The 17,542-nt window shown below is 43.1% G+C and overlaps 1 protein-coding gene across 1 annotated transcript in view; it reads left to right on the forward strand.

Annotated features, from left to right (window-relative positions):
* CACNA1S (calcium voltage-gated channel subunit alpha1 S) overlaps positions 1-17,542 on the forward strand; it is a 761,524-nt gene that overhangs the window by 645,898 nt on the left and 98,084 nt on the right. Inside the window, exon 32 of the mRNA XM_083173194.1 lies at positions 13,638-13,729. Coding sequence (XP_083029320.1) covers positions 13,638-13,729 — 92 coding nt within the window. The remainder of the gene's footprint in view (positions 1-13,637; positions 13,730-17,542) is intronic.

Consider the following 17,542-nt stretch of genomic DNA (forward strand, 5'->3'; position numbering starts at 1 on the left):
GGATACTGTATGTTCCCAACATAGAAGCAAACATATTTGAATGAAGTGTTCTGCTGTGGTAATATAGGTTATGTTTAAAGGTAACATAATCCAGAATAATTATGGGGTTTAAAATAACCAAAATGCTTTTTTAAATATCATTACTGGATGATTACACTATACAGAGGCTGAACTCTGGGAGGCAATCGAGTCATTTGCCGACGGGCTCCTGCTCCCAAGGGGGCACCTCTCCTCTCCTACAAGTTTGAATCAGTTAATTGAAAGCCATTGATATCACTTCTGTGGCTGACTCCCCCTCCCTCCCAGCAAAAATAATATACATAACATACATACATATATATTTACTGTATGTAAGGTGCAGTGTGTGTGCGTGTGTTGGGGGGGGGGGGGGGCACCAATATTTATCTTGCCTCCGGGCAACTGGGATGAACTTATGCCACTGCCACTATATATACAGAATCCATCATCTGAATTAATGGACTATATATCCTTGCTGGTCACGCAATATATCACGCAATATTTATATTTTAAAGGTCAAATTTTGAATAAAAGTTATATTTTTATTAATAATAAATATCACTGATTGTGAGTGTGCCCCATAATAATATTTTTCTTGTTGACGTATATATTATTCCCCAGTAATAAAAGATTTGTACTATAGATACTCCCTGACATTTAATCTGTTAAATGGCAAAATATATAACATAAGATAGTTCTAGTAAGGAGTGGACAGACTTTTAGGTCCGCTGGCACAAAATTCCCCTTTCAGGTCCATCACTCTGTTGCAAAGTCACTTCCAACATTCCTCTACATCACTCTGCTTTACAGTTACCTCCCAACATCTCTCTCCATCACTTTGTTTCTATAAACTGTTCCTCCCCAATATCACTTTGCTGTGCAGTTACACCCAACATTTCTCCACATACTGTAACTCTGCTTCCGTACACAGTCGACCCCACATTTGTGCTCTCTCACAGTCTTGCTGCTTTCACCTCCGCAACATCTCACGCATCAGACCATTACTCTCCACTGACGCGACCAAAATTCACATTCACATCTCCCGCCTTGACTACTGCAACATCCTTCTCTCCGGGCTACCTCTCCAATCCATTGTTAACGCCGCTGCTAGGCTCATCTTCCTTTCCCGCCGCTCTACCTCCGCCCCCCCTCTGTCCATCTCTTCACTGGCTCCCCATTCCTTTCTGAGTTCTCTTTAAACTCCTCACCACCACCTACAAGGCTCTCTCCTCCTCCACCGCTCCTTACCTCTCTTCACTGATCTCTATCCACACTCCCTCCCGTCCTTTTTGCTCCACCGCCGACCATCGCCTGACCTCTCACCTAATCACCTCCTCCCACTCCCGTATCCAAGACTTCTCTCACGCTGCCCCCTGCACTGGAACAACCTCCCGCCACCCATCAGGCTTTCTGATTCCCTTACCTCCTTCAAGCGCTCCCTCAAAACCCACTTCTTCTGACTAGCCTATCCCTCGTCCTCCTCCTAACCTCTTTCGCTCCTCCTATCCTGCCTACCCTACCCCTCCATCCGTTCCCATCCATTCCTACTTATCCTATTGTTTTGCGTTCGTCCACCCACCTCCTTTTTGTCTGTTAACTCTTATGAGTAGGGCCCTCCTTCCTCACATACTCACCCTACCTCTTTACCTCACCAGTGCTCCTGCCCTTTTCTTCCTTTCCACTACTTCACCTTCAGTCTCCTCGACAATTTTGACACCTACTTCAGAACTGATGCTTTAGTTATACCCCTATTTATGCTGTATTTTATCAACACACCCTGTACATTACATTGTAATTAGTTTTGTGTTTGCTATGTACGATGCTGCAGACACGTTGTGGCGCCTTATAAATAAACAAACTACTACTACAGTCACCCCCAACATCCCTTTATATCACTCATCTTCTCAGTAACCCCCAATATCTCTCTACATCACTCTGCTTCTATAAACTATCACTCCCCAATTTCACTCTGCTGCTCAGCAACCCCATCATCCCTCTATATCACTCTGCTTCTGTACAGTCACCCTTTAACACTCCTCTACATCATTCTGCTTCAGTAAGTCAACCCCAACATTCCTCTACATCACTCTGCTTCTGTACAGTCACTGCTCTAGAAAAGCGGTATAGCCACTCAAAAGGGGGAATGTCCTTGAGTTTAGTGTACCACACCATATATGACTTCTACACATTATGCAACAAAATAGTAGACCCCAATGTACTTGCCCCTTACGCATGATGCCAAACGGAATGAGCCAAAATTCACATAATGCCAAAGGGATTGAGCCAAAATCCACATAATGCCACAGGGATTGTGCCAAAATTGACAAAATGCCACACGGATTAAGCCAAAATTAATATAATGCCACATGAATTGAGTCCAAATTCACATAATGCCACATGGATTGAGCCAATGCCGCATGGATTGAGCCAAAATTAACATAATGCCACATGGATTTAGCTAAAATTGACATAATACCACACAAATTGAGCCAAAATTCACATAATGCCAACCGGATAAAGCCAATATTCACATAATGCCACATGGATTGAGCCAAAATTCACATAATGCCACATGGATTGAGCCAAAATTCTCAAAATGCCACACAGATTGAGCCAAAATTGACATAATGCCACACGGATTGAGCCAAAATTGACATAATGCCACATGGATTGAGCCAAAATTCACATAATGCCACATGGATTGAGCCAACATTGACATAATGCCACATGGATATAGCCAAAATTGACATAATGCCACATGGATATAGCCAAAATTGACATAATGCTACACAGATTTTGACAAAATTCACAATATGCTCCATAAACAGGGACAATGCGTGCCGAAGGCTCGTCAAAAATTACACTGTAATGCCCATTACACATTAAGTCACACTAATAATGTACATTACGTATTATGCCAAACACTGTAATGCCTATTACAAATTATGCTACATAAATGCTGCTTACCTACATGCTTGTTGCCAGGGATTCCATGCTCATTGCCAGGGGTTCCATGCTCATTGCCATGTGGGATTACATGATCTTTGCCATGTGGGATTACATGCTCATTGCCATGTGGGATTACATGCCGTTTCCATGTGGGATTCCATGCATGTTGCCATGTGTGAAATTTTTATTTTTGCCTGCCAGGTCACCCGTTGAGTTGCCACCGGCCGCCGCCACCGGGAAGAAAGCATTGACAGCCAGGCAGAGAGCGGTGAGCTGCCCGGCTGTATTCAGAGTCAGAGCACAGCACTGCTCCGGTTCTGGCTTTTTCAAATCTCACGCTGCCACGGCCGCCTGCCGGGTCCGCAAGCCAATCAGAGCTTCCTCGCAGTTCAGCAGCCAATCAGCTCCTGCAGGGCCATACATCAGATTGCAATCATCCATGAAAATTATTGATTCGCCGTAAAATAGGCTATTGGTGAGCAAAAATCGGTTGATCAGCCAATAAAACGTTTTAGTGTGTGGGCAATTTAAGGCTGTTAAATAGCATCCGATCTAGGTGTGGAAACTAATAAGGCAGTGTGTGTTAAAATTTGGCAGTGAAAGCCAACACGGAGACGGTCTCGGTCCCCACAATCAGATCCTGCACAGTGGCTACCACTAAAATATACTTGTGCATGTTAGACCTTGAATATAATATATAATAAATGCAATAAAATTTCAAGTCTGGCAGTATAAATTGGAGCAAATGTGTCTCTCAGTACTGCACTAACATATAACACTTGGTGGTATATAGCTTGACCGTTGGTTATTTATATAGAAATATACACTGTCCAATATAATAAATACATTAAAAACTGCACTATGAATAAAACATCTCTATTGATGCAAAATAGATACAATTACGCTGATGGAACTTGTATGAAAACATCTAACAATTCTGATAGTCAGCATCCCATAACATTAGTCAGTGGAGCACACTTGTTTAAAGCACCGCCTGCCTCCAGGAGCAGGGACCCGGCGCATGAAGTCAAATCCTTAATAATGTTGGGTTCCTGCTCCTCTCTCCGGACACTGGCTTTGTGTTGTCCAGCCGCTACTTGTCCTTCATCTGTTGGGGCACATAAAAGATTTGGCCATCGATCATCAATGACCATCGATGGTTTATGATCAATATCGACCAATATGGAAGGGTTTTGCCATTGATGAGAGATTTTTTCAAGGTGCCCACGCCTCTGGCAACCATGAAACCCCACTCCCACACTGTAATTGGCCTGTGTGCCATTCACTAAAAGAAAACTGATTACCATCAATGGGTCAAACCATCAATGGTCTACCATTGCATAATATGCATCAATGGCCACTAGCAGTTTGCACAGATGACCATTTTTAGCGCATAGTGTGCCAGAACCCTTCTGCTCCCCTGTACCATGTGAGGATGTGCCGCATTACGTCACATAGTCAACACCACATCGAGTACTGCATGGGTGCTGCCAAGTGGAGTGCTGGATTGTTGGTGTACCTCCACAAATCACCAATTAAGTACAATACATCTATACATTACTGTCCCATTGAGCATCCTCCAGCGGGGGCACTGCACCACCAGTGAGGACCTTTGGATTACCTGGGATCTAAAGAATTTGACTTTTCCACAGTCACCTCCAGCGGCACCACAAAAAGGAAACTATATCAATAGTGAGGACCTGTTATCCTCCCATTTCTCATATATTCACGGATGGTGAACCACCTCCCAAATTTGGTAATATGTATCTATCTTATGTCTATTTACTGAGCCAATGATAATCTGCACTTTAATCCTATCCAGGAGTGAGAAATTCAATCAGTTTTTATTGAATGTATCTCATGTATTGTAATTTTATTTATAAAAATAATTTTTAAAATTCATTGTAGAAAAAAGCGCTGCTCTAATTGTTTTCTTTTCTCCATTATGTAACTTATTGTCATAATAAATAGCTATCTTTGGACATACATAGATTCACACCATAAATTTATCCCTTTAGTAAAGTGATATATGAATTACTAATGTAACTGATATAAATTTTGTGAAATTCAGAGAAGCTTATCAATCCTTCCCATTGGTTAGATAATTGTGCAAAAATATGTGAAATAATATGTGTGAAATAAAATGTGCTATCACTACAAATAAGAAAAGGAATAAGAAAAGAAAAATTATTTATATTATAATAAAATATGAAATACTATAGGTGTTTTTAGGCTATTAATTAAATAGTGATACAATTATTACAATAATATTAGCAACATTGTAATTAAGGCTGAAAAAGACGATAAGGTGCGTACACACGGGGCAATAGGATCACTTGCAATATATTGCTCAGCAATCATATTGCTCAGGGTCCCATTTTCATCAGCGACCAGAGATGGTCGCTGATGAAAATAACACACTGCCGAGAGAAAAGGCAGGGGTAGTCGCTGGTCGAAGCGACCATTAGGGGGCTGAAAACAGGAGCGCGCACCCGGCGATTTATGCCCGCGTGTACGCACCTTTAGTCAATCGAGTTCAACCTATTTGAGTTGTAACTACTGATTTGAAGTAAGTCATACACCAACAACAAAATGGAATAAACTTATCCAGCGCTTGGAAAGATGAGTGACAGGATTCCTCCGATGTCATATACCATATAAATGAATATAAAAAGTGTATAATGGTGAAGTAAGTTTTAAAACATCACACATTTATTAACACTTCAATAAAACTTCAATAAAATATACATAAAAGCACATAAAAGCACAAAATATAGAAACGCGTTGGTGAACTGTACATAAGTACCTTGGAAGGAGGACAAGCCGGAGGAGGATCGCCATACAGAGTGCCCAGCAGCATCCCTATTGGTGATAGAGATCTATGCCCTTTTGGAACTGCTTGACTGTCAGTTCCTTAAACATCCGGTAATTTACCAACCTCCTATAATTCAAGGATTGCTTTTCATGCACTATATTTTGTGCTTTTATGTATATTTTATTGAAGTTTTATTGAAGTGTTAATAAATGTGTGATGTTTTAAAACGTACTTCACCATTATACACTTTTTATATTCATTTATATGGTATATGACATCGGAGGAATCCTGTCACTCATCTTTCCAAGCACTGGATAAGTTTATTCCATTTTGTTGTTGGTGTATGGTGAAGGTTTTATTGAGGAACCTGTAGGAATATTAACTGTCTAGCAGCTGGATGTGCAGTCTATTTGTCCACTCATCTGTGTTTGTGATTGAAGTAAGTCATATCTATAGGATTCCCTTAGTGGCCAAAAATCTATCCAGTTTTAAATGCATTTAAATGCATTAACAGTAGTTTCTGGAACCACCTCCACTGGCAATGAGTTCCACCATAGCTCCTTCATCCATTTGGGCATATCTACTAGGGTTTGGTAGCTCTGAGCTTGCCTGCCACTTCCTCCATCTTCTATTCCTCCTAGACCCCTAACGGTTACCCAGCTACCTCTCTTCCTTACTTAATGCAAACTCCGACCCATTTGCTGTTCCTCTAATGCAGTGACGTTAAGCTGCAAACTCTGCTCAAGGTTAGATATCTCCCTTAGTGTTGCAATGTGATGCTTTAGATCCTTGACCTTGGCTTCCAGAGCAATCACCTGCTTGCATCTGGTACAGACATACTCGCCTTTGAAACCAATGTCCATCGGTGAATACATCTTACAAGATACACACTGGTGCAGAGTCTCAACCTTCGGTACTCATGTAGTTTCACGGTGGCTGTAGTGTTCCCGCAGCCAGCGTAGTCAGCGCCTCTGTCAGAATCAGCGTAGTGTTCCCACGGCCGTTTAAGTAGTTAGCGTAGTCAGTCAGGTGTCCCTGTCAGTATCAGCTTCGTGTTCCCACCCATTTGCAGGCTAGCCGGAGCTTACGTAGTTAGCTTAGTCAGTCAGCATACGCAGTTAGCGTAGTCAGTCAGCGCTTATTACATTGTGTGGGAACCATTGACCATTTTTAACCTGCCAGACATGACAGGTGTGAATGTGTTCCTGAAACACCCCCACTATCCATGCCAGCCTGAAGTATGCCGAGTGCAGCGAGCCCTGCAAGGGGATGCAGTACGTGTCCTCCCGACTTGTTCATACCCCCACTATCCACGTCGGTGTGGAGTTGAATGTATAAAGTGTGGCGAGCCCGAAACGTGGCAAGGGGCGCACAATACACATCAAGTAATCCGTGTTCCCTCGGTGTGCTTGCTGCGCTTGCCACGCTTCGGGCTTGGTGGCTCGCTGCGCTCGCCACACTTTATATAATCAACTCCGCGCCAACGTGGATAGTGGGGGTATGAACAAGTTGGGAGGACGCGTACTGCGTGGATAGTGGGGGTTTCAAATGGAGGCATTTGCCAATATATAACATGGAGCGCTGGCAAATGCGTCCTTTATTGTGCATGAGACGCACTTGAACACCGCACCCCCTTTTTGTGCAGAAGATGCACGCGCTACCGAACCCCTAACCGTGTCTGCAGGGTTGCCATACCCTGCTGCAATACTTACTGAGACTCACAAGCATCTGAGAGGCTCCTGCGCCTCAGATACAGTAGATGGAGCACCTCTCCGCCGGCGCCGGCATGATCCCCTCTCCGCCGGCGGAGAGGGGATCATGCCGGTGCCGGCGCTGTGTGAGAGGCACTCACTAGGCTAGGGATGCCGGGGACAGAGCTGCAGCTCCTGGGGACAGTACGGTGACTACGCTAACTATGCAGGGATGCTGCGGAGACACTACGCTTACTACGGTAGACTGGCAACGTAGCTTAGGCTGCTGCTGTGAAACTACACAAGTAAGGCAGCCATTGGGCTACGCTGATCACATAGCTTCAAGGGTAGCGTAGGCTGCCGCTGTGAAATTACACAAGGACCTAACCTTGTTCCCTCTCATTTTTACCTAGTTGGAGAAACTGCTACTAAATCACACCACTCAGTATTAATTACCAGTACAATAGTATTACAGAACAGTAATTAACAGTAATCCACCGAAAAGATACTTAACTGTCCTGCAGTCGCTCTGACCCTCCTGCCACGCTCTCTGGTGTGAGATTGCATGTCCATCTTTATGTGAAGATTGCTATTGTGCACTGTGTGGACCCTGTAAAACAGACATGTCCAAACTGTGCCCCCTTCCCCACAGCTGTCATGAAACTACATATCCCAGCATGCCCTGCCATAGTTTTAGTATTCCCTAATAGCAAGATGGTGGCAAGGCATGATGGGGCTTGTAGTTTCATAACAGCTGGAGGGCCATAGTTTGGACATGCCTGCAGGTCAGGTATCTGGGCCTCTAGCAAAGAGAAAGGATCAACAACCAGAAACAGCAGGGACCCACGCCTCTTGCACCCTGGTCTAACCCCTTCCAGGATATAACTCCTTCTTGGATGTCACCCCAAACCTAAACAATGGCATTTGAATTCACAAGTTCAGTAAATTTGTTGCCTCCTGTTGTTTTATACTGCTGAGACTAATCAGCTACACACTTGAGCAGTCCCTCCTGCTGTACCATACTGATAAAAAAACAAAAAAATACAATTTAAACACACAGAATAAACAATTCACTCAGATTAATTCTACTATTCACCTTCTAAACACACCACTCCTTCTTGGATGTAACTCCACACTTAAACAATGGCACATAACCCAATGGCAGTTCAATTCACAAGATATTGTGTATTAAAGTATTATGAGTAACCTACTGTATGTACCAATAAAATCTATTTAATTCCAAAGGTTATATATCATGGTGTGATATTTATATAGATGAACCCTATTTATTATTTGTAATGGATATATTTAATATCCCCAACTATTTTACCTCTGTTGTGAATATTTATTTTAATATACCTAAATACAGATAATTGATAGAAATTCCATAACCTTAATTCAAAATATTTTTTTTTTTTTACTTATATTTTTTATTATTGTTTTTGAAGCAAAGTGTACACTGATACATTTGTCAACATAAATTCTATTCAGGATCATCTATGCGTAGTTTGAAAAAGAGCTTTCATATTTCATCTTCCCTCTTTACAGATATATATTAATGGCAGGAGTAATTTTACATAATTCCTATGCGTTCTACTCTGAACGGAGCCCCCAGTTGGTCTTATGTCTTTGTGTCCATCCGGGTCTGGTCTGTTGGCCTTTTCCCGTTTTTCCCCACTTATTCACAAGGACAATTCCCTGATTTTGTTTGTTTAATTTAGTTTATATTCCCCCTCTTTTTTTTTTTTTTTTTTTTATTTAATATTTGCTCTATGGATATTTTTTTTTTTTTTTTTTTACATATAGACTTTATTGAAAATATCGTTCTGGTATAATGTTCTTTATTTCTCCTTCTACATCTTCTCACACCCAAAGTTTCTCTATTATTGTTTTTGTATCTATTTTTATAAATTTTCTGTATAATATACAATATTATCCTACAGTAAAATGCAAAGAGAGTGTTTAATAATATGGTACTTATGTAGTATCTGGGCGCCCACTAAGCACTTTGCTTAGTGTGGTATTCTCAGTAAGAAGATCGCATTGCATCGCAGTACCCGTTTTAGTGTTATACGATGCGTGCAATGCGATGTGACCTTTCTTAGTAATTTATTCACTGCTTCACTTATCGCATCGCATGTCATTGTACCTTATGTAAAATCGCATGCGATTGTATGCGATTTTTTAGGGTACGATGCCATTAACTGTACTATAATTTCTACACACCCACCCACTATCCACGCCACCTCTAACACTTTTCAGCGCAGCGTTCCCCCAATATCTACACCCAACCTATAACCCTTTTCAGTGCAGCGTTCCCCCATTATCCACGCCACCCTGAAGCGTGGCGAGTGGCAGCGGAACGCGTCCTCCCGACCTTTTCATACCCCCACTATCCACTTCGGCGTGGAGTTGATTTAATACAGTGTGGCGAGCGGATATGGAAAACATGTAAAGTAATCCACGTCCGCTCGCCTCGCTGCGCTCGCCACACTATATAAAGTCAACTTCACGCCGATGTGGATAGTGGGGGTATGAAAAGGATGGGAGGACGCGTTCCGCCGCCGCTCGCCACGCTTCGGGGTGGGGTGGATTTAGGAACACATTCACAGCATCCATATAACACATCTGAGACAGTAATGTGGACACATGTTAACGTCAAACTGTAAATTTAGTGAATAATGATTAGGATAATTAGTAGTCATTACATATGAACAATAACAAAGGTAATGATTACATATAAGAAGAATAATGAAAACATTACAAACAATAATAAGAATAATAATTAAAATATTAGGAACAATAATATTAATAAATGATTAAAGAACGACAAAAAAAGGCAGTCACTGAGATGGCACTGCAGTAGCCTTAGGCAGGAAATGGGTATTCTGCACCCAAACTTTTCCTCCACATGAACTCCTGTAGATAGGAATGTAAGTGGTGCCTTGCAGTGCCTCTATCTCTTATTTCGCCATTTTGCGGCGCCCACATCCGCTCGATATTTTGGGTGTGTACCCCTGATTCAGGGTCCACAAAATTATATCGGTGATTCACCCTGCAGTGTTCGTAGCCGGCCTGCTGCAGTTCCTGCGTATTATACACCCTCCAGCAGTCGGAGTATATAATGGACCCGGGGGCGACGTTTTCGTTGATAGCAGCCATAAGGGTCGTGGCGTCTCGTCTTTCAAAGGCTGTCAGGAAGCAGGCCCCTGTCTCCCTGCATATGCCACTGAATACTCTTTGCTGGGGCAGCATCCTCCCGACGTCATACTTCCTCTTCGCAAAGAGGGTCTCATCCACCTCCACCACCAATCCAGGGCCTCCAATTTGGGTCTGCGGCTGTGACAGCAGATCCACGGTGCAGGCCTCCCTCATTAGTGCGTTGTACTGCACCATCATCTTAATCGACATATTCAGCTCCCGCTGGCAGTACACAACACTTGTAAGCTCCTCTGCCCAGGAGTACAGAAACCGGACCAGGGTCAGGAATGGCAGCTGGCATCCAGGGAACCAAAGGTCTGCTCGAACACTGACCTTTTTACGGCAGCACTTGATGTGGCAGCGCCACGTCCTTTCCTTCACCGAGAGCCTCATTGGATGCCCGTTAACGCAAGTCTGCGTAACGGACAGCATTTGCTTTTCTTGTAAAAAAAAGCAAAGCCTCCTCCTCTGATGTCGGCAGGGTGAACAACGACATCGGCTCACCTGCCATGCCTGCGCTGTGAACACCGGACACTGTAACAGTGGAACAGCTCTGAGTAGCATCCATCACTGACATCTAATCACCTTAGAGTGAGTGACCGGGAGCACTTACGCAACTTCTGACTACGCTATTTACGTAGCTTAAGCTTATTCACAAAGCATACCTACGGTAACTGACAAACGTCTACCAGTACTGTAATCGCATCGCATGCTATTTCATTCCGCAAGCGTACGTAAATTTGGCGCCCGGCTACTACATAAGTACCAATAATATAAACACTGTAACACAGCCTCAATGTTGTGAATGGTTATTCTCCATTTACCGTATGTGAAAAAAAAAGAGACGGAAAAGGACAGAGAAGACAAACATAATTTTTTTAATAAGCATGAAAAAAAGGTCCAGATTGCACAGATGGGATTTTTGCTGTGGATCTGATACTAATATTGGCAAAGAAAAGTTATCGTTTGCGATATGCCTCCTTCAGGCAATGAATCCATTGTTCACAATCAGTCTTCTGGTAGTCTATAGATCTGTAGTCTATATTGTATTTTCAAAAAGTATCTTAATATTCTCCAGTGTCATTTTGTAGAATGTTTTTATTTGTATATTTTTACTATTTATGTGGATTTCTGTTTACATTTTTTGTGGTTAGTTGCTATACTATAGGGCAGGCATGTCCAAACTTTGGCCCTCCAGCTGTTGTGAAACTACACATCCCAGCATGTCTTGCAAAAGTTTTAATATTCCCTAATAGCAAAACTGTGCCAAGGCATGATGGGACTGGTAGTTTCAGAACAGCTGGAGGGCCATAGTTTGGACATGCCTGCTCTAGAAGGTTCACATTACTGTGTTTTGAATTTAAAGAATAATAATTTACTTATTTTATAGAACTTAAATATTTTTTGTGTTGCCTTTGTATTGAAAGACATTTTGCAATTAAAGAGCTTACACACATGGCTCCAGACCATGGGTCTAATTCAGACCTGAATGCAGGTTAAGTTTGATCTTAAAATGGTAAAAAACATGTGCACTGCAGGTGGAGCAAATGCAGTGGCGTAACTAGAAATATTGCGCCCCCCTGCAGAATTTTTTTTTGCGCCCCCCCCATACATTAATTATATTTGTTTTCATACATAATACTTACTGTCCCCCATCTCTATCATCGCTACTATGACCCATAACATACTATGACCCTCCTGTCCCTCCCATCACAGTTATCAATTATCTGCCTGTTCCCCCACTAAACAGACATTACAGAGTAGTTCAGACCTGGAAGGCAGGCTTCAGGAGCAGGTGTCCGGACTCTGGACACAGCGAAGTTCCTGTAGTCATTTCTTCTTTCATCTCACTCTCTGACTGTGGCAGCCTTTATAATCAATCTAAAGCCTCACTGTAATATGCTTTACTGTGAGGATTTGGGTTGATTGTAAAGCCTGCCACAGTCTGTATAAATCAAGCGAAGTGTGGCAGGGACAGGACGGAGGAGAGGGAGATCGTTATGTACACTGCTGTCAGAGTGTCACAGACGGGTGCAGGGCTGCTGCAGCCAGGCACCACAAATCATCTCAGCACTTTGCATACCTTGCTGAGCCACCAAAACTCAGCCCCCGGCATTCTCCTCCTGCCTCCAGCTCCTGCATTCACAGGTACTGTGCGGTGACACTGCGCCCACATATTGCTGGCTCCCCCCCGCAGTGGCTTGGGCTGCTGAGCGTTAGTTACGCCACTGAGCAAATGTAATGTGATTTTAAACTGAAATCTAAATTGCAGTGTAAAAATAAAGCAGCCAATATTTACCCTCCACAGAAAAAAATAACTCACCCACATCTAATTATCTCGGCACATGTTAAATCTGCCTCACCTGCAGTGTAACATGGTTTTGCCTGTTTTGAAACAAATTTGTCCAGCAATCAGGTCTGAAATAGGCCATATACAGTATGCTACTCATACTACTCTGAAGACAAACTAAAGGTGCCCACACACTAGAAAGATCTGCGATCGTAAGATGTGCACATAAATTAGCCTTGAAATCTTTTTTCCGTCCTGGACAAAAGATTTCAGGCAAGCGCACATCTTTACCAAAGATTTTTCTTAAGATCCTGTGTGCGTTCCTATGGATCTTTTGTTAAATCTTCTGATCTTTTGTGCAGCACGTAAGATCAGAAGATTCAGCTAAAGATCCACGGGAGCGCGCATCGGACAAAAATCGGCCGATTTTCGACCGATTATAGGTAAACATCGGACGATATATCGGACTATTTATCGGAAATCGGCCAATCGGCCCACAAATCGTTCTAGTGTGTGGGCACCTTAAGTATTGAAATGCTCAATTGAATCACTGGTTGGGGTTTCATAGTGCATGTGCCACTGGATAGCTGCTTAAATATAAAAGTTGTTATCATTGTATTTAACATATTTTATCAGTTACATTACTGTATACATAATGTTTTGCTTTTTTCAGCTCCTTGGTAAAATTGCCTTGGTGGATGGAACACAAATAAATCGAAATAATAACTTCCAGACGTTCCCTCAGGCTGTATTATTACTGTTCAGGTAACATGCACTGGTAGAGGTAGACATAGGATGCTGTGGTTTAGACATGTGCATTTCTTTTTTTTTTTTAATTCAGTCTTTATTTATAGAAATTTCATACATAAAAAGACAGACATACAAATACATACAACACCAACATTATCGCATTTTACATATGCTTGATATGAAGACCATTATACAACAAAGCTGCCACAATTCTATTTAACCTATGCCTAGCATGCCTCTCCCTATTTGGAATATCTCCGCAATACACCCCCCCCCCCTCATGGACAAGGATCTATGATGAACACGGCCAGTCATTCCTACTATCCTATCACTCTTAAAAATTCATTAATCCCTCCAGCCCTACTTTTTTGTGGCCTAAAATTCACCTAAACGTCTAAACATCTCATTGTGCATAATTCTAAAGGATATATTTTACTACTATATATATGTGATATGTGCCATCTGTGCTTTTATCACTAAACTTACTCCAAGCTTTCCAACACTCATATAGCTAGCTACACACTTACACACATAAAATAAACGGCGTTTTACCGCCCTCTTCCAACTTTTATCGTGTTTTTAGTCTGACGAAAAAATACAATTTCTATAACGTCGTGCCCATTTAAAAATATGTGCCAATCAACAATAAATATATACATCCTAACAGACATTATTTCCCCGTTATCCCCCTCTATTCAACCCTTTAAAGTGCCTAGACTGAAACCATGGTGCCCAGATCCTTTGAAATTTCTGCATTTTCCCTCGTGAGGCATACACATATCTTTCATGGTCGTAGGTGTAGTTCACCAAGTTAATCCACTCATCCACCTTGGGGCCCTCAACTGCCATCCAATGCCTGGCTATAATCACCTTTGCCAGTGCCGACAGGTTTCCAACCAGTTGGATTTTATCCTGCGTAAGGGGGCCTACCTTCCAGGTTCCTAGTATTAAATTGCATTCATTTAGAGCTGCCCTTAATATACCCAGTGAAACCATAATGTCACTTATCTCTACCCAGAACCTATGTACCCGTGGGCATTCCCACAGGAGGTGCCAAAAAGTTGCAGCTCCTGCTCCACATTTAGGGCATAGACATGTGCATTTCTGAAGAATTGGAAAAGATATAAAATACAGAATAACCTGCTTGGATTTAAAAAACTCAGTGTGTGTGGAAATGGTGTTCTAAAAGCAGAACTATTTCAACCTGATTCTACCTACTGTACCACATAAAGCATACCTCCCAACTGTCCCACTTACCGCGGGAACGTCCCGATATTCGGGGACGTTCCCGTGTCCCGCCCGGGGCCACCATTGTCCCGCGTGGGGGGGACACAGTTGGGAGTCCCCCCAGCCTGCCAAGAATAGAGGAGCGGCGGAAAATGGGGGCGTGGCCGGAGGACGCGTCATCCCGCGATGCCACACCCCCTTTTCCAGAGGTCACGCCCCCTTTTCGGGAGCGTGCGCGGCTTAGCCACGCGAGAGTACCGACCTCCCAACTGCAGAAGTTGGGAGGTATGCATGAAGCCCAAATAATAGACATTCCATAATTTCAGCCCATATGATTTTATTGGTCAATCAGTCCTATCCATAGTTACAAACAATTTGGCCATCTCTGGAGCCACTTTCCTTGTTTATAAATCAATGCAGTTCTTGATATGTATCCAGGTGGGCAGCTTTTATGTGGCCTAGCTATATGCTTATGGCAGTAGTTAGCATCACATTCAGCATGCACTTCGTACCAGCCATATAATCTGTGAAAGATCATGTAAGCATGTTGCTCAATTATGAATAGCCCACAATTCACAACACACCTATTTATCCCATGTGTGAATACCCTGTTACCACACAATTTTTTGTATTATGTACATAAAATAGACAGTAAGTAGTTGCATACGGTTAAAAGGATAATAGTGAAATGGCCGACAGGTACAAAAGTTTGACAGGGTTAAAAGGGTGGCACAAAAAGAGGTTGGCGCAAGTTTTATTTTAACAAAATATGTCCACTTTCTACTCAGTGACCACAATTAGTGAAAATGTAGACCCCTTTGGGCTTGGTTTGCTCATCTTGCATCAGGCAAGGTGCCTTACTCTGCTACCGCTGTCTCTGAACAAATTACTATTCCCAATCAGTGGAAAATAATGAAAAAAAATTATTGTGAGTTCACCATTGTTATGTCAACCCTTTGAACCTGTCGAACTTTTGTACCTTTTGACTATGTCAACCTTTTTGATCATGTTGACTTATTGCATGTTTTCCATACTGTGGCCCTTATTCTGATCGGACCGGTACGGCCCGCGTGCGGCCGTACCGCCGATGTTTTTACTCTGCACATGCGCAGAGGTGAATCTGCGCATGTGCAGCCCCCTTCGCCGCAGACGGATTTCGTCCGCCGCAAAGGGGGCGTATAGGGGCGTGAGAGGCATCATGCCCTCATTTCCCTATGTGTACGCCCCGCGTTTCATGGGCGTTCCCATGCAAACGCGGGGCGTACGCATGGTAATGAGGCCATGACGCAACTCATGGGGGCGGAAAGCTGACGTCGCCGGATGTCAGCTTTCAGCCCCCATACAAGCTACCACACGGACGATTGTCCGTGTGGTCTCAGCTTGCGGGAGCTGCCGCGGCGTGCGGACCTGCCTTCGATGGTCGACGACCATCGAATGCAGGGGGCAGCTCCCACCATGGTGGAGGCGTAGCCTCCACCATTTTTATGCGGTTCGCCAGCCGTCCGTGTACGGACGGCCGTGGCGAACCGTAGGGTGGGCGGGGATTCGTCTGGTGCGGTCGGAGCCGCATATGCGGCTCGACCGCACCAACCAGAATAAGGGCCACGTTGTTAATCTAATGATTGTCTAACTAAACAATACCCATCCATTGACTGGAACCCATTACACAAGAGGAGATGTAACAGAAAGGCATATGGCTTTGAATTGCCTAGAATTGCTCCAAGTAGCATTTGTAGATTCCATTGCATGCACAGTTGCTAAAAATAAAGAGCTGATCATGCAGAATGAATTTCCATTCTTCCCTGAATTTCTGCATAACATAACTGTCACCATGCTGAAGCTTTAATTTTTTTTATCCATTGCTGTACCATCCATGGGTGGCTGGTTAGTTTTAGGCACTAGGAGGGGTTAAGGTTGTTAGGGGGAGGGTTAGGCTGCAGGGAGGGAGGATTAGGGTTAAGCATTGAAAAGGGGGTGGTTAGGGTTAGTCACTAACGGGGAGGGTTAGGCTGCATGGTGACTGGGTTAGAGTTGAGCATCTGGTAGGGAATATTATTGTATAAACATAAAGTAATGCTTCCAATTGAGAAATACAGTTTTTATTCTGTTTTTGTGTGTATCATCATAACATAATGTGGATAAAGTCATACTTGCCTACTTTTGAAAACTAGTTTCAGGGAGATTAAGGTTGGTTGTATAATTTTGCACAGTGCCCCAATGAGGGGGTGTGTCATGCTCCACCCAAAGGGTGTGTCTAGTTCCATATATGGAGAGATTGTGAACGTTGCACCTAGAAGCATGGGTGTGCACTGCTACATCTGAGAGGAAACTATTAAAATGACTTATATCCAAATGTAGATGAGCCCCAAAGCAGTGAGCCCCAAAGCACAATTTCCCAGCTAAAGTGCTGGGAAATGGTGCTGATGATTCAATGTAACTGTATCTGTCTCTAATACCTTTAATGTGGGCTAGGTGAAATGAGGGAGATTGCTAGACTAATGAGGGAGAGAGGGAGATTGCTGCTATTTCAGGGAGTTTCCTGCAGAATGCAGGAGGGTAGGCAACTATGGATAAAGTATAGAGGACTGCACAGCTCAAAGT

The sequence above is a fragment of the Crinia signifera genome, chromosome 2, assembly GCF_055691185.1.
Source record: "Crinia signifera chromosome 2, ASM5569118v1, whole genome shotgun sequence".
NCBI classification, from domain to species: Eukaryota; Metazoa; Chordata; class Amphibia; order Anura; family Myobatrachidae; genus Crinia; species Crinia signifera.